Source organism: Sesamum indicum, linkage group LG7 (genome assembly GCF_000512975.1).
Source record: "Sesamum indicum cultivar Zhongzhi No. 13 linkage group LG7, S_indicum_v1.0, whole genome shotgun sequence".
Taxonomy (NCBI): domain Eukaryota; kingdom Viridiplantae; phylum Streptophyta; class Magnoliopsida; order Lamiales; family Pedaliaceae; genus Sesamum; species Sesamum indicum.
Genome location: NC_026151.1, coordinates 6,418,586 through 6,443,908, shown reverse-complemented (window position 1 = coordinate 6,443,908; position 25,323 = coordinate 6,418,586). Strand labels below are relative to the sequence as shown.

The window sequence follows — 25,323 nt, the reverse complement described above, 5'->3', positions numbered from 1 at the left end:
GTGAGGCACCAGAGGAGTAATAGTGTAGTGAAATTGCATGACCTTATATAGGATAGTTCTAAACTTATATGGTTGATAATTATTCATACTATCATGAACTTGAAAAATTACTTTGACATTAAGAGTAAATTACATCTACGTTCTCTAATATTTGATATAATTACAAATATTTTCTTATTGTTTGGTAGATTATAAATATTTTTCTAATTCTAACGTCCATGTAACAATGGGCTCACTCCATTAGCCTCCATTAGGTTTCCATCCTATTTCTGTGACGAACTGATCAAATGCTCTTTTGAACCATGAAATATAATTTTATACATTATTTAAATTTTTTTAAATTAGTTTATAGATTAATATGCTATATGGACTATATATTTTGCCCATTCTCAAATTTTCTTTTATATTTTTCAAATAAAAAAATCGAAACGGTAAAATAGTAATGTTGACTTCATTGTTTAGGGGTTACATAATTATTTTTTATTTAAGAAAATTATTTATTATTTTTGTAAATAATGAGACGGTATTCATAATTATATCAAATTTTAGCGAAATTAGTTGTAATTACCCTAAAAATAAATGTCTGATATGTTTTGCGACGTGTAATTTGAAAAATCATACGTACAATATTCTGGTAGAGAATTTGCCCCATGAGAAGAAACTTTGATCATGATATGTTTTTCAATTTGATACATTTTTATTAGTGTATCTCATTCTGCATTAATTAAAAAAAGTTTCAAACTGGTTCCATAAACACTAACGGATCTGTTATGTTTTTATCCATTTTTTCTGGTGAATTAAAAAATTTTTCATGAGAAATTTTTATGCCATATATCCACTTGTCATATGTTATATATAATTCCGGATCTTCTGTATTTTGTAATTTAATTTTTGGAAAAAATGCAACCAACCCCGTTGTGATGTTATAAATGAACAAATTACCCCGTTATAAAAAAACAAATAGCGATTTATTTCTTTGTATTTTTTAAAATACAACAATTTACCTCCCTATATTTTTTAAAATGAAGCAATTTACCTCCTTGTATAAGGACGTAAATTGCTTCATTTTAAAAAATATAGGGGATAAATTGCTATATTTTTTTTAAGAAGGATAATGCACTTATTTTCAATATCACATGGGATAAATTGCTATTCACCCTTTAATTTTCATAATGTGCTACTTGTCTATGATTAATTTCAAATAATCTAAACACCTAGGCCCATTTATTTATTTACTTATTTATGTTTGTATGAGATAATATGGTAATAGGATAATTAATAATTTGATGAAAAATAGGATTTGATAAGGATTAAATATTTCATGTTTCCTTGTTTTGATTGCCAAATTAAGGGATACTTATGGAGCGTTTCATTTTATTTCTATAAGTCAATTTGATTTGGAAAAGTTATTTTTTAGTTGATTAAGTATGTCTACTATTAATTTTAGTATGATAATTATGTTCATTTTTTTTTATTCAATAACCTAAAAAAATGATTAAATAGGTTCTTTAAAGTCGTTTTTTTTATAGCGAAAAATATAACGTGGCATGCCAAGTGAATATATTTTGATAATTTTTAAGTTTATGTGGCAATCTTTTATGTGAAAAACATGTTGGACATAGTTTGACTTATTTCATAATAGTGAGAATCTAGGGTTTATTCTTATTGTGAGGGAACATTTGTAACCTTAGTGGGGTATTCCTTTGAATTTTGATGCTTTCATTATGTATATATATTAGTGAACACAAAACTGCATCAATGTTATGTCATACTTGATGTTTCACATAATATATACTTACAATCATACTATAAACTTTTACTCCTTATTAAAATATATTAGTTTTCAATTTTCATTAAGGATAAATAACCCAAAAATAAAAATATGACAGAAACCGTCAATAAGAAAACAAAAACATAATATAAAGTGACTATTTTGCCCTTGAAAGTACATTCGAAGGAATTATCCCCATAACAATGTATCAAGAGGAATGTTGTGCAAAAAGAAATACTAACTTAAATCGAGTTTGGTTTAAACATTAACCAATTACATAGCAAATGTAATACATTTTTCATGTGATTTGTGTACAATTTAAGAAGAGTCATCAATGACATGTCACATATACCACATTTTGTATGATTTGTTGTATTTGATCGAGCCTGATTATATAAAACTTTTTTATTGTACATATATACAAATTTGAGTTCTTAAATGTGAACAAATCGTCACTCTATGAATCTAACATCCCTTGTTTGATGTGACACTAACTCCTTGTTAACAACTTAATTATAAACTTAGGAACTAAAGTGAAGAAAAAAAATCTAAATTGATCATTTTACTCTCAATTATAATATAGTCAGAGGGATTAATATGAGATAAAGCTAAAGTTTAGGGATGTTAACGTCATTAAATGAATTTGAGAAACTAAAATTATTTTTGAAAACTTAAGGGATCAACTATAATTAATATTTAATTCTAACAAAGAAGAAAAATATATGGTATTTCTAATTCCTCTAAACTACTTATAAGATGAATGATATATCTAACTAAAAGATAAATAGGCAAATAATATTTTAACAAGCTTAATTTGCTAGGAAAGATCTTACATATTTATAAACAAAAGGGTTAATTACATTTTCCCGTCCGAACTATGATCGTTTTTCCACTTTAACATCTAAACTTTTTTTTTGTGTCAACTATGCCTGTTTTCATACAAAATTTACACTTTGTCATTTATAAATATGTTTCAACCAAGTTTTTTGTCGAAAAAATCACATGCAATGTACATGTGATGTTTAAGCTTATGTAATGTGATATTTTTCACATATGTTTTTCCGCCAAAAAAATCAACAAAAAGATGATCATATATTACAAAGTACAAATTTCACAAATTTGAAATGGTAAGTTGACACAAAAAAAAGTTTTGATGGTGAAGTATGAAAACAGGCATAGTTCCAATAACAAAACGTAATTTATCCTAAACAAAATGATTTATTAGAGTACAGTAAAATTTAAAATAAATAGCACATGAGTAAAATGTATATATTAATCCAAACTTCAAGATATAAAAATATAATGTTGAATAAAATTCTCTATTTTATTAAATTAAAGGTGTTGTTGAAAAATTTAAATCATCAAGTGGCTCTAAAGACTAATTGATTTTATTTTAATATTCACATTAGATAATTATTTTTAGATTGTAATTTTTCTCATAATATAACGAATGTACCATTTTGACAATATAATAATAAGTGCAATTTATAATTACATAAAAAATACGTGATAATGTTTTGAGTGTTTATTTTTATTATGAGAAAACATTCGCACTTTTATCGGAGTATATAATCAGATTGTATATATTATTAATTGTGTATTAATAAAATTTCTTGTAAAAATAATTCAAAAACAAGGATGTTTGCTTAAATTTTTTTATTTACTATTGAATTTTTTAATATTATTATTTTTATTGTTATATTAATTAGTTTAATACAAGATAATGAAATACAATCATTAGTGAATATGAAATACAAAATTTTAATTTTGGGGTATAGCTTTTTATTTATTATATAGTATCATTTAAATTTAGAAAGTGAATTACAATTAAATAATAGACGTAAATAATTTTCTTGTCAATTAAAACAATTATTATCAATTTGTTTTCAAAATATAATTATATAATACTAATACTTCAACAAGAACAACACAAATAATATCATAAATATAATATTTTTTTACGACTAACAAATAATATATTTATCCCGAAAGTTATATTTATACACGTGCATTACACGTCATGCTTCCTAGTAAATATAAAACTAGTGACACCATCAAATCGTCACTTCATTTGGATAACAACCCCCGAACCAAAGACAGCTCTTGCAGAAATTCTTGGTCGTGAATTCTTGCATCAACAAGTTGTGTGTTTGAGTTCCTACCAAGTCATTTGGCCATGGAGAGTATAATGTAAGCAAGTCTTTCAAGGAAGAAATCTAAAGTCTTCGTTTCTTTTTCCTTAGCTGAATATGTCAAAGATGAACTACTCCGCTGCTGCCAACCGCATGTCAGTACTGTTTTCTATTAGACAATGCATTTCTGTGTCAACTTGTAGTTAGTTTTTGCATAGGAGTATGTAAACTCAACGCGGAAGAATTGTTCTTGATGGCAGATGCAGTGCAAAATGTCAACGGATTATACTTTCCACGGCGTATCGTTACCCGTACATACGTTGTTTTGGGTAGATGTATATATATATATATAACCATTTGATGTTATAGTTTATCGAACACATAATTCAGACAGAGTTTCCCAGTTTCTGCCATGTTGACTTTCTCTTGCTGGAAAGCTAAGCTTATATAGACAGCATAAGTATGCACTAATGTAATTCAATGTTCACATCATAGGTTGAATTCGACAGCGAAATTATGTACTCAAGAATTTTGGGCAAGTGCATTTCTTTTTCCGTTTTGTAGTTGATCACGTAAACTTTTTCGTTGCTTTTGTAATCGTCTTCACGGCCTTTGTTTTATCTGCTTTCTCTTCCCTGTCACCAAACTGCTCGAAAGTCAATGACTTATACGCAAGCTTTCTCTTGATGCAGCGGTGGTGTGGGCGGACATATTAGCAGGGTATGCTCTGTGGATGCTGATGATATACTTAACTGATGTGTGGAAGCTTAAGCTGACACATGCTGCTGGAATTGTCAATGTGTTTCTGGGGTTGGTCGGAGTGATCCCTTTTGTGCTCCAGTTCATTGTGGACAGTTTTCTTGGCAATTTCTGGATTCTCCTTGCTTCCTCTCTCTCCTATTGCGCAGTAACTCTCTCACTAAATTTCTTCCTTAGATAGTTATGGTTTTCGTTTCCTAAGAATCGCTGCTTGATTGATCTCAATTCAATAGGTTGATATAGATCATTTGCCTGGTTCTTGAATCCAGGGAATGGGAATTCTTACAATGTCAACTCCGCCCGTCCTAGCAGACGCCCTTCGTACGTGCAACGCCAATGTGCCTGAATGCATCAGCAACACCCACCGTATGCTCTTTTTTGCTGCAGTAGTTCTAATAGCAGTCGGGATATCAGGTCATTCTGTTTGTCTTGGGAGTTTCCTGATTGAGCAATCTGTGGAGGTAGGAATCATTGATTTCAGCGGACGGTCACTTTTGACCATGTTTGCTGGAAACTGGCCGACATTCGTTTTCACCGTTATAGTAGCTTTTGCACTTCCTTACATAAAGCCCTGGTCGCTCCGATTTGGAATTCCAGCAATTTTCATGGTTTTGGCAACTCTAGTGTTCTTGAGCAGGTCGTGCTCTTACTCACGTGATAGACCCGAGGGTAGCCCTTTGACGATCCTCCTCAAGGTATTTTCTGCTGCAGCCTTCAAGTTATTTGTTCCGCGACCTCCAAATTTAAGTCAGTTCCACGGTGTGCCCGAGTACTCCGTCTTAGTACACGAAATTCCTCCCCTTCGTTGCTGCAGGTCTTGACTCTCTATCCCTCATATTTCCCACGTAAACAAGCATATTCTTGCATATAAAAGTAGATGGAGTTGTTAACGAAAGACTATTAGGACCTTTTGAAAATCACCTCACTGTCCAACTTTTTTCAAACCTCAGGTGCTTAGAGAAGGCTGCAATAATATTGCCAGATCAAACTCTAGAGCAACAAGTGCAGAATCAATGGAAACTCAGCTCGCTCACTCAAGTCCGTAATGCTCAATACATAATATTCATGATTCCGTTAGCAATGGCCTTCGCTCTATGGGGCCTGATATCATCTCTTTCCTATACTTACTTTGTTGAGCAAGCGAAAACTATGAATCGCAAGGTAGGAAGCCTTACCGTACCTATTACAATCCTCCTCTGGTCCTGGGCTCAAGGAAGACGACTATTTCCCCGACTTATATGTTCCTTATGGTACGCTCCCGTAACAGGCATTACAATGTCAATGATACTTGGCGTGGTGTGTTGCATTACTGCTGGCAGTGTTGAGTCCCGGAGACTTGACATGGTTAAAAAACATGATTTACTGCATAAACCTGATGCAGAAGTCCCGATGAGTGTTTTCTGGCTCGTTCCACAGTTTGTGCTTCTTGGTGCAGTAGACGGCCTTTTGGAGTTCAGCACAGCTGCTATTCTCCTGAACAAATTTGTTTTCTCTTGGTGGAAATTCATGCTCACTTTTATCAATCTGGTGCATGGTTTGGGATGTTTCGGGAGCGTCCTGATTGTGTACATTGCTGGAGGGCTGAGCGATGGAGAGGGACACTCAGGCTGGTTTCAGGACAGCCTGAACGAAAGTCGACTCGACAAGTACTATTGGATGCTGGCATGGTTGATAGCCTGTAATGTTGTCCCATACTGGATGTTGACATGCTGGTATTCTTATATGAATCAGAAAGAACAAATTGATCCTGGAGAGACTCAACCTTTTTGTTGCTGCTGCTGTTAGGCAATCTCCCATTTTTGTGATTGCATTCTGTAAATCAAGGATAAGTCTTTTGTATCATCTATAATTGGTTTCCATCAATAAGAATGTGGACCTTCCAGCAAGTATAGAGAGTTGTGTGACTTTCTTTTACCGTCAATTTGGGTCAACACCAACATTAAGAGACGAAAGCTAGGGGCGCGAATGTAATTAGAATCATTAGATATCCCAATAGTCTTAGCTATAGACAATGGATACTAGACTTTGTGCATATCGGCCCTAAAATTGCTATAGCTAACACCTTAAGTATGCCTCTAGGCAGAGTCCACAGTATCAAGATGAAATCACTTTCCAAGGTATTGGAGTTCTTGAAAGAGCTGCAAAAACAACCTTTGATTATGTAGTAATTGTACACAAGTACAGGTTGGAGAAAGAGATGAAGATGTGTTTCTTGAGGCAAAATAAGGAGAGGCCTAATTCTAGTATGTGTAGGTGTGTCATTTTGGCCTCTCTCTCCTCACCTTTTAGACATAGTCTTATTTACATGGGTTTTGGGCTTTTGGATTAAAATCCAAATTTTGCAAGGCTAAAAAATATGAACTATGTGCTTCTATCAAATAGGACCAAATTTAAGTAGTTCAATTATTTAATTTTTATGGATTAGTTGTATTTTAATAATTACAATAATTTTATACATGAATAAATTGAGTTAACACCCTTAATATAATTAGTACTCTTTGCCCCTAGTTTATTCCTAGGTTAATGATGGGTTTTAAATAGATAAAATCTATGGTTTCATTCTTTAAATTCATTATTGATTTAGTTGCAATAAAAATCATTAACTACTTCCACATTTTATAACCTTTTCCACATTTTTTATAAGAAAAAAATTCCAAACATATTTAGTATGTTTTAGTTGAACTTAATTAAATTTTATTGCATCATGGTTCTATATGGGCTGGTGATGAATTTTAAACTAATCAAATTCATGATTTTGAATAAATCTAAAAATGTGTTTTTTATTTTTTAGGAATAAATCAGCAATCTATATCTGTATTTAGGGGTGGCAATATGGGTAGAAACCCATAGTTTCAACCCAACTAGTTTTGGATTGGGTTGTGTTTAATATTTTTTAATATAAGTTCAAAATGATTTTGGTTAAATAAATTTAAATAGATTTTGTGTCCTATATGGGTTCAAATGGGTCACAAATGTGTTTTTCATGTCTAATTTTCTATTAGTTTAAAGTAATTTTAGTAATATAATAGAATTGATAAAATATATTAGTATAAATTACAATCATGAGTTTATTGTGGGTCCTATATGGGTTGGTGATAGATTTTAAGACCCATCAGGCCATCACCAACCCATAAACATTACTAATCCACTTAAAATTCATCACCAATTCATATAGAAACCATCATCAGCAGTTGGGGACTTTTGATACCACCCTTATCATGAAATCCTAAATTTGATAATTCTATTAGGTTCTATTTGTTTATAGTAGGGGTGGCAAATGGACGGGTTGGGTCCAAAAAGGATTGAGTTTAAAATGAGTCTAAATGAACAGGTTCAAAATGAGTTAGGTCGGGTTAGTATAAATTATTTTATTAATTTGAATCTAAATATTCCAAAATTGCACATAATGGGAAGAAAAAAGAATAATATTTGAACTATTAAAAAAGGTAATAACTATTTGTAATGCAATTTGACTAAACTTATATCATATGTCATTTCTGTCTAATGACCATGTACATTAAGATTCATTTGCTAAATCGTTAAAGTACAAAAATCTACTAAATATTTAACAAAATACTATATTTTATCAAAATAATTTATAACATTTTGAATGCTCATGTTGAATGAACACTAAATCATGCAATCAAGTTTTATATATTTGTTGAGACACAATTTTTATGTGTGTGTGAGAAAAAGAGGATAGTGTTTGTGAAAGAGAGATATGTGAGAGTGTGTATGTATGACGAAAGATGAGTTGTGAGAGTGTTTATTTACTTTGTGTGTGTGTGTGGGAGAGAGAGAGAGAGAAATGTGAGAGTGTGTGTATATGAAGCAAGAGGAGTTGTGAGAATATTTGTATATGTGAGAAAGAAAGAGATGTAAGAGAGTAAGTATATATGAGGAAAGAGGAAATGATGGATTGTTTTAGTTTTTTTATTATTTTAATTTATGGTAGATCGCATTAAGACCCATCATCAACCATATTCAATCCGTTATGAACTCATATTCAATCCATACAAAATATAATTTTATTTAAAACTCCAACTCATATCAACTTATTTTAAAATATAACCAACCCAATCCAACCCAAAACTAGTTAGGTTGGGTGAACCCATCGGTTTTAATCTATTTTGCCACCCCTAGTTTATAGTCATCTCATATACATATACACATAAATTAAGGGGGAAAAGAGAGCTTGGGGAAGCGAGTACTGACAGCGGATAGAATGGAAATGCACCGCCGCCAAGAGCCATGACGATACTAGCGTGGAACTGTTGGGGATTGGGGGTGGCCTCGACAATTTGAAAGCTCGGAGAATGGGTCGGACAGTTCTAGCTTCTGCTGTTGTTTATGTTAGAAACAAAATGTGGAAATAGCAGGTTTGAAAAGGTAAAAGATTGATTGAATATGTTCAGTGTAAGTGTTCCAACAGATGGTCGAGCAGGGTCTTTAGCTTTGTTGTGGAGGAAGTATATTATAGTCCAGTTGAGATCCTATTCGGTTAATCACATTGACGCTGTTGTGATTTCGGGAAAGCAGACAATAAATTGGAGGTTTACGGGTTTCTATGGGTAAACTGACACGGCAAAACGAAAAAGGGTATGGGATCGGCTCACTCAACTTAGTAGAGAATCGGGATACAACGTGGATATGTGCAGGGGATTATTATGAAATCTTACGCTCAAATGAGAAAACTAGGGCGAACAGATCTCAGTGCCAGATTGACGATTTTCGAAAGGTAAAATTGCAAAATTAGTCCTGCAACTACTGAACTGGCAATTTTAGTCCTATATGTTTTCATTTAGTGGCAATTTTGGTCCTTCCGACCAAAATTACCCAAAAATTAGCAGGACAAATTGGGGCTTAGGGTTCTGGTTGCCAAATTGATCTCAACTTAAACACGTGGCATCTTACGTGGATGCTGACTGGTAATTATGGTTGGAAGGACCAAAATTGCTATTAAATTAAAACATATAGGACTAAAATTGCCACTAAATTAAAATATAAAGAAAAAGTCAACCGATGATGAGGGCATGATGTGGATGTACCGTTGACGGAAACTGATTGGAGGGATGTCTGTGCCATGGGGAGCGAACACAAGGGTATTGGTCCGCCAGCAAGATGGTAGGTGGTGACGGAGATATGACGGAAAAATCAATGGTGGGGGCAGAGAAAAAATAGTGAAGATAAAAAGGAAGAGAACCAACCGAATAGTTGATGAAAATGGATGGGCTTGGGTGCAATCAACTCACCAGAGGATGGGGAGTTGAATAGCGGGTAGGTCGGACGGCGGTGAATTGAGAAGAGAAAGAAAATAAATCTAGTTTTTAGGATAAGACTATAATCAACAATTGGGGGCATGTTTGAACTCCGATTAAAACACATGCTATAGGGTTGGAATCAGCGTAGGATGACGAGTTTAGTGGTGGTACGCGTGGCCGAAGACGCGTCGGAAAAAAAATTCCGACGATCGGCTTGCTGGTGGTGGTGGTGGTGGATGATGGTTAACCTTTTTTTGTCACGCCAGCATCCACGTAAGATGCTACCTATGTAGTAATGTCTATTTATCGCTGAAACCCTATCCCCAATTTGATTTGTTAATTTTCGGCCACTTTTGGCCGGAAGGACCAAAATTGCTCAAATTTTAAACATAAAGGACTAAAATTGCCAGTTTCATAGCTACGGGATCAATTTTGCCACCCCCGAAACATACAGGACTAATTTTGCAATTTTGCCATTTTCGAAATACCCTATCACGCAGCGATTTGGTAGATTTGGGCTTCCAAGGGGCTCCTCAGACTTGATGTAATCGTAGACAACATCCGGATACTGTATGGGCTCGGTTAGATCGAGCATGTGGAAACTCGAACTAGATTCGCAACATATGAACACGAGTATAAAGTGTATAACAGTTCCTTATCCTAATCATGTAATGCTTCAAATTTGTTGGAACGAGGATAGAAGTTTTAATAGGGGTCGACGGAGAAAACAGTTCAGATTTAAGGCTAGATGATTATAGTCGGAGAAGTGCAGTCAGATTGTAGGACAACGGATCCTAATCTTAGACTGTAGCGTAAAATTCAAGAATTATTAGTGAGTTTGCTTAGGTGGGATAGGGATGTTTTTACTAAATTGGGGAGAAGGGTTAAAGTGTTAAAGGAACGTTTTTGTCCAATTACAATCAGTTTGCTTAGATACAATGGCCTATGATGAAATGGGGCGAATCCGATGGTCAATTGAGGAAATCCGGTGTTAGGAAGTGCTCTATTAGCAATAGAGAAATAAGACACATTGGTTGGCGGAGGGAGATGGGAATACTAAGTCTTCCACTCACACACGTCGTTTCGGACATCGAATAGTATAAAGCAAATTCAGGATGAAGCTGGCGAGTGGAAAGAAAATGATTCAGACATTCAGGGAGTTATACTTCATTATATTTGGAATATATTTGTTTTTTCTCATCCGATGGAGTCACAGTTAAATGAGGTTCTATCAGTCATTAAGCCTCAAGTCACCACAGAGATGAAAACCGTTTACGGCCACTGAGGTTAAGCAAGCTGTGTTCGGTATGTTTCCTTTAAAATTCCCCGACCCTAATGTCATGCCCCACTATTGTTCTGAAAACTCTAGCCTATTGTGGGGCATGATGTGTCTTGTTCTGTCCTTCGTGTCTTAAATGACATTGTTTTGTACCGTAAAATGAATAATACGCATGTGGTTCTTGTCCCCAAATGTGAGACACCGGAAACAGTGGTTCATCTCCATCCAATTAGTTTATGTAATGTGGTGATTAAAATAGCATTTAAGTATATAACTAGTCGTTTGAAGGGCTTACTTGATTATTTTATATCTCAAACTCAATCAGCATTTATTCCGGGTAGGCTCATATCTGATAACTTTTTATTATCGTTTGAAATTAATCACCATTTAAAAACTTCAACTCATTCTAAGAGAAGTTGTGCGACTGCTAAACTAGACATGAGCAAGGCATATGATAGGGTGGAGTGGTTATTTCTTAGGGGAGTGCTTCTTAGACTAGGCCTTTATCATAGATTCGTTAATCTTATTATGTTGCTGGTTACGACTGTCTATTATTCGTTTATGCTTAATAGTGAACCTTTTGGGTTTTTACAGCCGAAAAGAGGTATCCATCAGGGTGACCCGCTATCTCCATATTATTTATCTTTAGTGCAGAGGCGCTATCCCGATTGATGCAGGTGGTGGAGTGTTAAGGACGGCTGGCGGGAGTAGCGGTGGCAAAGAATGCACCCCAATATCACATTTGTTATTTGCTGATGATACGTTGGTGTTCTGTGAGGCACATGAATCCTAATTGGAAGAGATTCGGAGGATAGTGAGTAGTTATGAAGGAGCTTCGGAGCAGGTGATTAATTTTCACTAGTTTAGCATGGTGGTAGGGGGTCGAATGTCTGAGAGAAGGAAAGCTCAATTGGCAGACATTTTGAATGTACAGCTAGTTCCATGTCATGGTTGATACTTGGGTTTGCCATCGTCAAGTGGGAGGTCTAGAGGGGCACTATTCAAGGATAAATGAGACCGTATATGGAAGAGGGTATGTAGGTGGAATTCTAAATTACTCTCGCAGGAGGCAAAACACGTGTTGATTAAATTGGGCCTGCAATCACTACCCACCTACGCAATGTCCTGTTTCTAACCACAAGATTATCTTTTTCGCTTAAAAGTCGCTATCACTAATTTTTGGTGGCACTCGAGGGGGGATAAACGAACCCATTGGGTTGCCTAGCAATGCCGGCCTACATCTCAGGGGGGATTAGGTTTTCGAGATTTGAAAGAGTTTAATTGGGCTTTATTAGCCAAGCAAGGGTGGAGAGTATTGACCCAGTCGAATGCTTTGTTGAGTTGTGTACTGAAGGCTTGATATTTCGCTCAAGATTCATTTTGGGATGCCATGTTAGGTCGGCGGCCTTCACTAACTTGAAGGAGTGTACTGCACCTCAAGAGTTACTAGAGAAAGATTGTTAATGAATAGAGGAGCCAACGACACAAGAGGGGAGATGGAGGTGGCGGTTTCATAGACGGGATAGTTCACGGTATGTAGTGCGTACTTGCACGCTAGGCTTATGCGAGAGAGGGAGGTGGCTTCATCATCTGCAATGGATTTAAATTCTACAACCCAAAGGAGGAAGCTGTGGGCGCTGATTTAGGGCGCGAAGGTCTAATCAAGGGTGAGGTTATTTATGTGGCGATTATGTCTAGAAACTCTGCCCACTCTGGTTAAAATAGGGCGACGTGAACCAGGTATTGAAATGTGTTGCGGGGCTTGCGGTTTGCCAATAGAATCTACTAAACATATCTTCTTGGAATGTCCTTTTGCATAGCGGATGTGGGCTTTGTCTTGCATCCCGTGGAGAGTTATTTCGGCATGGAACGAAGGGGTGGCGGAGTGGGTGATTCAGCTCGTACAACAAGGATGCGAAATAGACAAATGGCACTTCTTTACCCTGTGTTGGACTATTTGCCAGAATAGATGTAAGCAACTTATGGAGGGAAGGATTCTGGATCCTATGAGTGTGTGGAGAGATGCTGAGGTGGAATTAGAAAATTATCATAGGGTTCTTAATAGAAGCAGAGTCTGCTTGTAATATCTTCTTTTCTTGAGTCAATGGTATGGGTTTGGTTATTGTGATTGGTAGGAATTTAAATAGGGCATATGAGTCTGTTATTTAGTGTGTTTGGTTATGCTGGTGAATGGTTTGAGACCTACGCGACTAGGTAAAACATGTCTAATCAGACTTATTAGTGTTTTGGTTTATTTTACGTATTAATGAATTTGATCGCTTTTAACTCAAATATATATATACATAAATTGAAGTATATCTTAATCTATTTCTTTTTATAATTGAAAACATTTTGCATTAGCTTAATATTTCCAAAAAGAGTATAAAAAAAGTTATTGATTCACGCGCAATGCGCCTCGTAGTTACTAGTATATATATAATTACTTAACCAAAAGGTTTCTATAATGGACTAACATTACCACATGGGCCAAATAGAAAAATACTGCACTCAATATGCACTTCAACCTAATATGCAGCAATACATGAAAGGGAAGCTAAAATCAAAAGCATTGGACCAAAGCACTACAATAGCAACTAACATTGCTCTTACTAGTCGTAGTAAAATATTTGAGATGTTTTCTTTTTTCCTTTCAACACAAAAGGAATATATCATATAAGTTTGTTGACATGATGTGCATTGAATTTTAATGTTTCTTTTATCAATATATCAAATAGGGTGAAAAGATAAGATATCAACGAATATAGGAAAAATTGTATTTTTGGTCCCTATATATAGTCATTCATTTGCTTTTGATCCCTAACGTGCATGTGCTATAGTTTTAGTCTCTAATCTTTATAAATTTTTACAGGTTTGGCCATTCTATTAAAATAGGTTTTAAGTCTGACGGAGTAGGAGAACATGGTCGTGTTTTAGTACATGGTTTGACAATATAAATAATATAATATTATTCAGCCTTTCCTTGTCTTGCCAACAAAGCCTGATTTCAATGGGCAAGAAGGTGCAAGATCTAGAAGAGCTACCTCCAATTCTCAGCCCTGAAACTCTGAAATTTGAATTGCATGACACTCCATACCTAGAGGAATGTTTAGAGCTTGAAACGTTCCAACTTTTTGAGAATTCTATATGGGTCATAAATTGATTTCTTGAATTCTAGAAGATTGAAGAGCCTGTTCGTTTGTAACTTTGTTTTCAATTTTTAGCTTTTGAAATAGTAATTAAAGTGAAAAATGTTTGTTTCGGTACATAGTCTCATTGAAAATGTATTGATTTGACACCATAGTTTAATATAAAACACAATTTTAAAAAAAAAATAAACATATTCTTCCAATGAAAACACAACAAAATAGGCCCAAAATTTATGAAAAAACTACAAGGGATGAAAGGTTGATGAAAGAACTGCCTAGAACTGATGAAAAAATTGCCCAAAAATTGATGAAAAAAATGCACAGAAACAGCACAAAAGACAGAAAATCTATTGAAACATAAAACAGAGAGCCCTCCTTCCCATTTTAGGCAATGACATTATTCTTGTAGAAAACAAAAAAGAATTTTTAGGTTTTCATTGGCAGAAATATTAGAATATTGCCTATATATAATATTTATTTTATTATTAGAGATAATTGGCTTGTAAAGAGTTGTGACTCAACCAATATGTATAATTATTAATAGTTATTACTCAACCAATAGGTGCTTTGATGGGAAGACTCCTAGACTTACATCTTATGTCTTATTTAAAGAGGAGTCCAGTCCTCTCACTACCCTACAATATAACATTAAATATACTAAAAAGAATTCCATCGTTTAGAGAAGGGATCAAGAGGAGGAAATCTAAGTTATTGTGTGTGCCGATTTTCTGGTTCGATCTCTGTGATCCGATTACTCTGAGTGAGGAGCAACCGTGGGCTGAAGGTTTCTGCGGGTACGGTGCCAAGTGACCAATTACCCTCTTGTCTGAATCTGGCTTGTTCCTGAGCCTCTTTCAAAATTACAATTTATTCTTTTTATCTCTTTATTTTGTGTATTCTTTCATTATTTGTAATCCTAAGGAGTTTCGTACTCCAAAATCAAGTGTAATAGTTGGATAATCTTTCGTTGATAAGGAATACCACTTTGGTTCTGTACCCTACATTAAAGTTTTGAGATTTGAATAAAAAAATAATAAAGTTGGAGAGATTGCATCTTATAGATACATAAAAAGGTATAATAATTATTGAATTTATCACTGAATATTGAAGTGTAAATCATTGGCATTTCTATTGATGGACGATTTTAAAAAATAACTCTATAAAATTTAAAATTCTCACTTTTACCAATTGAAAATATGAGGACCGGAAAAAATATGAAAATTGAAAGAGAAATTTCTGCTCTTGTGATTTACTTTTGTGCTACTTCTCCAAATCTATTATTTTACTATTACAAATTTCCTATCTTTGAGTAATTTTGAATAACATAGTAGATAAGTTTTTATATAATTGACCTACCTTTATCATTAGTGAAAATTCTAAAATTATTTAAATTTTCTAATTGATAATCACGAAGTAATTCTCCGATTAATTTTTTTTTTAGATAAACACAATAATTATAAAAGAAAAAATTATTATATTTTCAACATATATATAAACATACTAATCTATACTTTTTCTTATTATCTATATATATCTATATACATAATATTCAAATATTGTAGTTTATTATTATGTATCAATAAGCAATCATATCAGTTATAGTATCTTTTACGAAAGATGATATGTTATATTGTGGCTATATTATAAGTTTTTTCTAGGTAAGTATTAATAATTTTTTTCTTTTTATTTAAATGAAGAAGTGTGTTGGAACGACTGGTATAATTAAAATAAGGGCTAACTACGCACTTCTTCACTGAAGTTTGGTGAAATTATATGTTGACCCTTGTAGTTTGGGAAATTACATTTAACATTCTTGAAGTTCGCTTCCATCTAACAAATAAGTTCCTCTTTTAGTTAACATTCAATAAATTTGTTGATTTTAACAAAAAGAAACTTAATAAAAATTGATATTTACCCTCGATTGACTTATTATCGATTTATTGCAGGTTAAATATTTTTTTCGAATTAAACTACTATTATAATGGTGAAAATATACTTCCTTGTATGCATTAATGTATGAAAACGTATAAGGGTAATTTGGTTATAAAAAAATTTATTGAAACAGCAATAAGTCAGTAATAAGTCAATCAGGGGTTAATATAGATTTTTTCTGATTATTTTTTGTTAATATCAGTAAATTGGATCAGTTTTGACTAATGGAGAAACACATTTGTTAGATAAAAATAACATCAGAAGTGTTAAATATGATTTCTCCTACTATATAAAATTTATGTGTAATTATATCAAATTTTCGATAGTTTAATTATTTCTTAAAAAAATAAATAAAATTATTGGTAAAGAGGCAGGGTTCACCCAAATGATGCCCAAATTTTCAAGTGGGCTTTGGACCATCTGTGCCTCCAAATTGGTAGTACTGAAAGCAAGCAACCACATTATCAAACATCGAAACCTCCTCAGCCTGTCAGTGTCGCTCGGCGTGCGGAGAGGGGCGAGATGCTCAGACGGAAACCTACTAAAATCGAAGTCAAAGTTGAAGATAAGGAAGAACTCGAAGAAGCCCGCAAACGCGCCGCCGCCGCTGCGTCGTCCTCCGCTGCCGCCCCCTCGTCCACTGCAGCCTCCTCCCTCCCCACCGCATCGGTCTCTCCTCTTGAGTGTAAGCATCCAAATCAAAGAAAACCCACGTAACGCCGTTATACTTGAAAATCAAGTTTTTATAGTTAATCAGTACGGGTTTATTTTCGAGATTGATAATGGAGGTCGAAGTAAAGCTCCGATTGCCAAACAAATCCTCCCACCAGAAGCTCCTATCTTTACTCTCTCCATTTCACATCGCCACTCACCACCAACACAACACTTTCTTCGATGGATCAGCCTCCGAGCTGAGCTCGCAGCGGGCCGTGCTTCGTCTCCGCTTCCACGAGGAAACCCACCTTCCCAAATGTTTCGTTTGCCTTAAGGCCAAAGCCGTCCTCGCTAATGGCGTCAGCCGTGTCGAGGAAGACGAGGAGGAGGTGGACTCTGCAATCGGGAAGGCGTGTTTTGAGGACCCCCAAAAACTAATGGACGTGGATTCAAGGGTTTTGAGGAGGGTAAAGGAGGAATTTGGGGTCAAGGGATTTGTGGGGTTAGGAGGGTTTAGGAATGTTAGGAGTGTGTGTGAATGGAATGGGGTGAAATTGGAGGTGGATGAGGTTAAATACGACTTTGGGGATATGTATGAGGTTGAGTGCGAGAGCATAGAACCTGAGAGAATCAAGGGGATGATCGAAGAATACTTCAAGGAAAATGGAATTGAGTACTCTGATTCTGTTATGTCCAAGTTTGCCATTTTCCGTGCTGGAAAGTTGCCTTCTTAGTAAGTAATTTGTAGTTGCTTGTGATCACAGTACCACATTCACCCTTCAAATTCATATCCTGAATTTCTTTGTGGTGGATAATTCATGTGTTCTCTTGCTATGTTCTCCTTTTAGTTGGTTTTGTTCTTAGCATCATATATATCGTTGTAGAGTTTCTTCATGTGACTCCATTTTCTGAACTTTGGTAGTACTATCTTTGCATTGAGTGCAATGTGCTTGTATGTAAATAATTCATTATTCCGTCTTATTATATCATCACATTCAATTCTTAGGCCGAAGGGTTTATTCAATTGTTAATACTGTGCAGTTTTCTAATCCCAACTTTAGGAACTATTTTAATCAGTGAAGTGAGAAGGGGTATTTGCTTTCTAGTGGGTTATTAGTTTCTTTTTGATAGCCACAACAGAGCTGATTTGTTAGGGAACAGAAAAACATAGTTGCATAGGTTGGCTTATCATTTACTTACTCTGCTTAACTAGGATGATCAAGCAAGTCAGTCTCTGTAGCTTTGTTATGTCTAAGTCCTGTTAGGCTTTTTGTTTACAATTACCTTGCTGTTTCACTCTCTGACATTAATGTTGTGTACTGGATGTATATATATTAACAAGGAGCTCCCAAAAGCATATCCAGATAAAATTTAGTCTTTGGTTTTTAGTTATTCGTGTAAACCTGAAAAGCAGCTCAATGTTGTCAAAGTGTTACATTGTTAAGTATTAAATTAACCATCCCATCTAACTTTTAGAGAGGAAAAACGTTTAATATCTAATATCTCTAACATGCCACGTGCAGACAGCATTCGTTTTTGTAAAACCTAATATGTGAAACTCTTTCTAATAAATGGGTAGTGGTGAGATTCATACTCAAGATCTCTTGTTTGGCCGGCTCACCTCATCTAAAATCTTAAGGTTTTAGTGAGGAGAATCATTTACTGCTTATTATGTCCAACGTTGAGTCACGTCCAATCTATGAACAATAGAGAAAGTTAGCATTGTGCATTCCTTAATAAAGCCACACGGCTTTAATACATTCATCTATATTATGTTAAAACGGTAATAACCTTTCCTCTTGCTGCAAAATTTGTCTAAGGTAGATTGGGCTATATATCTCCTTTGATATATGTATGAGTCATTTGCATCCTATTTATTGTGTTTTCACATATTGCTCATATTGTTTCTGTCTAACTGGAATTTTTAGATGTCCTGTTTAATCAATGGATGTGCTGCTCTTTGTTTTGATTCAGGCTATGTGCCTGGATGATAATGATTAGTAGCATACGTTAAGGAGCAGAGTGAAGCAAAGAATTTATCCATGTTTGCAGCTGCTTTAGCCACTTGCCGAAAATGGTCTTCTTATGGTTATTATATGCTGCTGTGGATGGCCAAGAGAGGGAACCTTATATTTTGTAGTTTCTCTGTTTCTATCATTTCTTCTGAAGAACTTCTGGAAATGCCCCAGTTTCTTTCATTCCAGGGTGGAGGTTTAATAATTTCTCATATTGAAATTGTGGAATGTCAGAGTTGTTACTTGGTTCAGTAGTATCAAATGAAACTTCTCTGTTTTGCATTTTGATTGATTCCTGGTTGAGTTATGTTGTAGTGCTATCCTTGTTGGGCTTTTGTCTTGCGAGAACTCTGATTGCTTCTCTAGAGGTGATTCTTATGTAGGAATGGAGTGAGAATAGAACGGCCATTCTCAAATATATTCCTACATCTATGATTGGTATAGAATGACGGATCTTAGCTTCTCACTCATTGCACTGTTCTCATAGAAAGCGTGGCTGCCTTCTGCTATTCGCTCCTCATTTCATAGTTTCACCAACCTTTAATTAATATTATATTGTTAAAACTTCATACATTCAAAGTTTGTCTTACTTTTCATTGGATTTGTACTTAATTTTCTTAAAATTAGATTGTTCTCATATGGAATAATGACAGCAAAGATTATTATATTATTTTAATTATATAAGTGGTTGTATGTAACGATAAATTAATATAAGTTAATTATATTTAGATTTTGTTTGAAAATGTAAGATTATATTTTTCTTAAACAAAAAATTGAAATTGCATTTAGACCTCTTCTAAAATTTTCTGTTTACACTTGGCTTATTTTTGTTAAAATTTGAACTAAAAATGTTGTGTTAAGGAAAAACAATAACATAATTTTTTAATTTTGCTTTTCATTTTATATTCTTATGTATATTTTTATACTTATAAATGGATAAATATAATATGTGTAGGGTGAATTACAACCACCTCTTTTGAAGTTTGACGTAATTACAAATATTTTTTATTGTTTGAAAAATTACAAATCCTTTATGATTTTAACATCTGTCTGACAACGAGTTCATTTTGTTATGGTTCTATTCAATTTTTGTGATGAACTAACCAAAAGAGATTAATGGGTATGGCCTAAAAGAGATTGACCCTAGAATGAGTGATAGGCCTAAATATAGGCCCACCAACTCAAGAGAGAGGCATTCCGCCCAAATCACCATGCTTGGCCCAAGAAGGGGGTCTCCTACAATATAGTTCGGCCTAAAGGGGAGGCCTACTAGGCTCAGCCCAAAAAGACGCCCCCCACAACACAGTCTAATCAAGGAAGGGAGCATACTTCGTCAAATACGGCCTAAGGAGGAAGCCCGATCCGGAGACCTCCAAAGCTAGCTTGTAGGAAGGAAGGTGCCCTCAAGAGGTTGGATTCTTCAATTTGAAAGAATTTCTCACTCGGTAAGAATTTCCACGAATCCCACCTTTCTCGCTGGCCATGCGGATTCTCTTCAGCAAGACTCCTATTACAGGGGAACTCCCTCTTTATAAATAGGGGAAGTATCCCTCGGCAAGCATCCTCTTCCACACTCGAGAACTCCTCTTATTGTTACTCTACTACTCTAATTTCGTGCTCTTATATACGAAATTCTCATTCTTATCATAATTTGTCGTCATAATTTATTCTTATACTCATCTCTTCTTAAGTTCGGAACTAATTTAAGCATCTGAGTGCTAACGTTTTATTTTGTAGGTCCTCTTTCTCAATAGCTTTCACTCAATTAGCTCAAATTCAATATCGAGATCCAAGAACTTTGGACATATGCTAAAATTGCACGCATTAATTGGCGCCGTCTTTGGGAAATTTGAGTTAAAAGCGTGAGATATCATGTAGATCCCCCAGCAATCCCGCTAACAAGCAAAAAACTGCGGAGGTACCAAACAACGATCAGTTTCTGCAGGTTGTTGCAAGGGTCTCCTTAGCACTAGTAGGAGGGTCCATCCCAGCCTTCCCGGTTCCGATGCTGTCTCCCCAAGTAACGGAGCCATTGGCTGATCCTCCAAGGCGAAGCACCTCCTCCGACACTACATCAGGCGAACTTTCCTTAGCCCTACTGGGCGTGATCCAACAAGTGGTTGCAGTGGCTGTATAAGAGCAGATTGCGATACTAGTCCCTACTTGTCCAGCCCCCACGCTGGAAGCAAGCACCCTTCAAGGAGGAACGGAAAGAACTCTCCTAGGAGAATGCGTCGCTATGATAGGGGTCCCCCCTACTAGGGTACAAGCGTCCCCTCCAGCAAATCCACCAGAGGTCCCCGAGAAGTGGCTGGCTCGTTTGGAGTGTCTTCAAAAAGACCTCCAAGACGTACAACACCAGATAGCGGGAATTCCAAGAGAAGAACTGCTCTCTTCATAAGTATAGGCAATGGGTCCGTTGGGCGCTTGCCCTTGGGATCTCCAGTTGAAATAGAACTAGTAAGGGTTGATGGGGCTCTTTAGTAGGGTGCATGTGGTGGAGAAGCCGACACTAGGGGTCTTCTCCCCCTTTACAACTCTATTTTGCAGTAGTTTCTGGAACATCTTCTCTACCAAAATCCAGGTATCAAACTAAAATTAGGATTTATCTAAAATTCTCTTGCAGTAGGAAAACAACAAACAAAAGGCTGTATAAAGAAATACTAGCAGCATGATCCATATTCTCCTCTTTTGGGCTCAGCCTGAAGCGATGGAGAATAGTAAGGTGAACCAACTTGTGAGGGTCAAAAGGAAAATATTCAAATATTCCAGCAAATTCTAGAAAGCAACAAGGTGAGTTCAGATAGAGTACTTAAGTTATTAAGGGGGGGCTTGAAATCCATATAGGAGGAAACCTCCAAAGCATAGGAGTTTTCACTCCTTCACAGAGGACTCAGTTGGGGGGAACTTAGCTTTCCCTTAAGAAGTGAAATAGAACAGGCCAGGCCCTGCGCTCTTGAGCAGAAAGAAAGAGTGAAATTGTGCAGCAGAGGGGGTCTCCCCTAGATTTCTCACCAAACTGTAAAAATCAATAACAAGCTGAAAGATTTGGGGATTGATTGGTTTAAACTTTAAAGGCCATTAAACAAAGTTGCCACAACAGAAAAGAACTTATGAATAGGAAAACGCAAACCATCTTCCAACTGGACAAAGCAAAAGCATAGAAACTCCTCAGGAGAAAAATTAGGGCGGCATCCAGAGCAGGGACTTGAATCACAAATTCAGCAGGTATTCCATATTTCTTCCTTATGTTCACCACATCAACCTCAAAGATTTAACCTCGGTTGCCACCAATCTCTCATCCACTTTCTTTCTCTCCTTCTACTTCCTAGTGTTCCCTTCTTCCTCGCTCTCACCTCCATTGTGGGAAGCGGAATCAGAGGTCACAGTGTTTTCCCCCTCTTCTTCAAAAGAGCCTACCGAGACTATTATCATCTCATCGGCCGCTTTCTTATCAGTACTATCAGTTGACATATTTTTCAAGAAATAAAACAACTAGGAGCAAGTAAGAGGCTTTTACTTAGTGTAGATGATAAGGAGCAAGGAAAAATTGGAATCCATAAATCGAAAAGTTGAAAACCTACAAAAGAAATTTCAAAAAATTCATGAAAAACTTGTTTTCTACAGATAAATGATGAAGATGAAGTGAAGGTTACTCAATTGCACAAAGTGTGTGAAATGAAAAATAGGAAAGATGGCTTAAATATGAGGACAGTTGAGCAGTCCCATCTGCTCAGGACTCGGCGCCCCTCTCTCCTAGTTGTTGCCTCTCCTCCAATCGTTAAGCGTGTGTCCTTCGAGCACCGCTAGGTATGTCTCATCTCTTTATTTATTATAATTATCACTTACCTTTTTACTGATAGGCATGGATCCCCTTAAATCCGCATGCGCGTCCAAGTTATCTTCTACCGACAGAACTTTCTTTCAACAACAAAAGGATTTTTTCTTTTGCAGGACTATTTTTTCCTACTCCAGTAATCTAACACCAGGTCTTACACTTCTAATGGGGGGTGAGTAATGATGCCCCCTTAAATATATTTCTCTCAAAGCCCAAAGATAAGGAAATAGACCCCCACTAGCAGCCTAGCAGGTCAGGCCCTGCTGGTTCATGAGCACAGTCTCTATCCCTAGCATGTTTTTTCTTCCTAACCTGACAGGAACAAAAAATGAGCCCAATTCAGCAAGTGAATCAGCATACAGTAGGAATGACATGTCACACAATTTGTTGATATTATTACATGTCATATTAAAAAACTTCCAACTGATTCCAAGTAATTTGGTTGAAATCAACTCCTCCAATAGCAGGTAAACTGATTCCCGAATTCTCTGATTAATTGAACAAGACACGATCAAGAGGTCATATCCTCATCTAGATAAGTCCAAATCACAAATCAATTTTTTTGGTATTTAGCTAATACGTGCATCTTTCTAACAGTGTATGGTCTGCCCTAACCGCTTCCTAACAGCTTTGTAAAGGTCTCACTCTCATTCACTCTAGATTTCTAGCTACTTTTAGCTCTTTTTGTTGCACTTCACACCAATTATATCACTTCATCATCGTATTTCATCATTGTTCTCACATTACTTCAAGTTTGTCCTTCATTTCTCCAGTAAAGATCAGTGCTTGACTTAAGCACTATAGTGCTAACTTTTGTTTTGCAGATTAATCCCTCGCTAATCTTAGGATCTTCCTAAAGATTTTTCGACCCTTATAGTGCTGTTGGACGTCAATACGCATCAGTTGAAAAGATTATATTTTTCATATCGATATTTTCTTCTTTTTACATACAAGAATATATAATATTTAGCAGTTTTTTATCTTTTAAGTATAAAAAAGTTTTTATTTAATAAAGTTGGTCATTTTTTGTATTTTGATTCTAAAAATTACTAATTTATTAGTTTATAACTTACTCCAAATACAGAGACATAGCCCCTAATATCTAACAAAATTGAGTGAGTTTATTGATCGAATCGATATATGAATCGACTTAGCGATATTGATGTAAAGCATGTAATTAGTATTTCTATGTATAATAAAAAGGTGCAATATCTTGAACAGACGACGGAAATAGTAAATGATGAATAAGAAATATCACATTGAAATTCACACGCAAGCAATAGGAAGATAATTAACAATTTCATTGAGAAAAACCCAAGAAATTCATAAAATCGAGCAAGAGGATTTCTCCACCCAACAAAGACGAACAAACAAATGAATAATGAGACCATGTGTTCAAAGAACAACTTGTTTAATTATTATTTAGCATCTGAATTTTCATTGAATGGAAAGTTTTTTAAATAAATTTCTAAAAGTTCAAATTCATTAAGTTAATAAATAGGATCTTTTCATTTATAAATTACTTACTAACTTTCGAAAAAATATTTCTTAATTTATGAAATACCCTTATGGTTACTTCATTTAACTTTTTTAAGCAATATAATTATTTTATCTTAGTAATAACCAATATGTGAGAACCACATGACTCCTACTAGTGTAGAAAAACATAAAGAAGAAGATGCAACAATATCAATCTCATCAAGGGAGGGGAAGGGAAACAAGAGGGTAGTATCTTTTGATTGTATTTGCACCAACATAGACTAGGTAGAAACAAGATGCGATTGATCCGGTGCTTTCTAACTCAAGTTTCCTTGCATTTCTAAGATTTAATTGCTTTGATCTGAAGGTATATGCAGTGTGTTTCCCTATCCTGGCAGAACTGAACTAGTTGGCCCTCGTATATATTCAGTGCCGTCTCTAACATGGTGATCGATGCTAAATTCAGTCTGATGGTTGAGGCTGATTTCAGGATTACTATCTCAACTTCAGTGTGGATTACCTTGTCATTTTAACAGGCAACCGACTGTGGTTCTTGGCGGAAATAGCCAAAAGAGCTGCGAACCCAGCAGCCATTCCAACTCCAATAATCAAAGAAGGCAGATGAATAATTGATTTCTTGTTGTTCTGCATGATATCCCACTGCAGCATAACATCATCAGGGTGCCATAAACTCAAGTGCAGTGCCAGCGTCATTTTCACCTCAGCATGACCTGATGTCCTAAGTACATTCAAACATACAGGACAAGAGACACTTGAACTTTCTTTATCATTGACTGTAGTGACTCTCCCGGCAACTGCTATAGCTTTGTCCCTCAGAGACGTCTGAGTGGGTGGAGAAAACTGGAGAAAATATAAGTGAATTCATCCCAATTAGTAGTTTGATGCAATAAAATGTAACTTTTTTACCTCCCTGTTGGGCCTCGAAATCAAACAAAAAATGAGAAGAATCATTGTTAGCATACCCTCATCAAATTACAAAACCGCAACCATGTTGCTCTTAGAACACTCCTCATTTGACTAAGTAGACGTGTTCTAC

The 25,323-nt window shown here is 35.4% G+C and overlaps 3 protein-coding genes across 3 annotated transcripts; 2 read left to right on the top strand and 1 right to left on the bottom strand.

Annotated features, from left to right (window-relative positions):
- On the top strand, positions 4,290 to 6,548 carry LOC105166502 (protein NRT1/ PTR FAMILY 5.5-like). Its single transcript, XM_020695319.1, has 4 exons — positions 4,290 to 4,438; positions 4,596 to 4,810; positions 4,932 to 5,476; positions 5,613 to 6,548. The coding sequence occupies exons 1-4, from the start codon at positions 4,420 to 4,422 to the stop codon at positions 6,445 to 6,447; spliced, it is 1,614 nt and encodes a 537-aa protein (XP_020550978.1). The 5' UTR covers positions 4,290 to 4,419; the 3' UTR covers positions 6,448 to 6,548.
- On the top strand, positions 16,932 to 19,415 carry LOC105166428 (triphosphate tunel metalloenzyme 3). The gene is made up of 2 exons (XM_011085772.2): positions 16,932 to 17,667; positions 18,909 to 19,415. Coding segments are annotated over exons 1-2 (606 nt in total). The 5' UTR covers positions 16,932 to 17,062; the 3' UTR covers positions 18,910 to 19,415.
- Positions 24,463 to 25,323, bottom strand: LOC105166427 (the record flags this gene model as incomplete). The annotated part of the gene is given in 2 exon segments (XM_011085771.2): positions 24,463 to 25,127; positions 25,250 to 25,323. Coding segments are annotated over 2 exon segments (419 nt in total), but the record flags the coding sequence as incomplete, so codon positions are not given.

Bases quoted from the DNA above. Each gene is read 5' to 3' on its own strand.
- LOC105166502 (XM_020695319.1), top strand. The intron at 4,811-4,931 runs GTAACTCTCTCA...TCTTGAATCCAG, and splicing joins CCTCTCTCTCCTATTGCGCA to GGAATGGGAATTCTTACAAT. The intron at 5,477-5,612 runs GTCTTGACTCTC...TTCAAACCTCAG, and splicing joins CCTCCCCTTCGTTGCTGCAG to GTGCTTAGAGAAGGCTGCAA.
- LOC105166428 (XM_011085772.2), top strand. From the start codon at position 17,063: ATGGAGGTCGAAGTAAAGCTCCGATTGCCAAACAAATCCTCCCACCAG.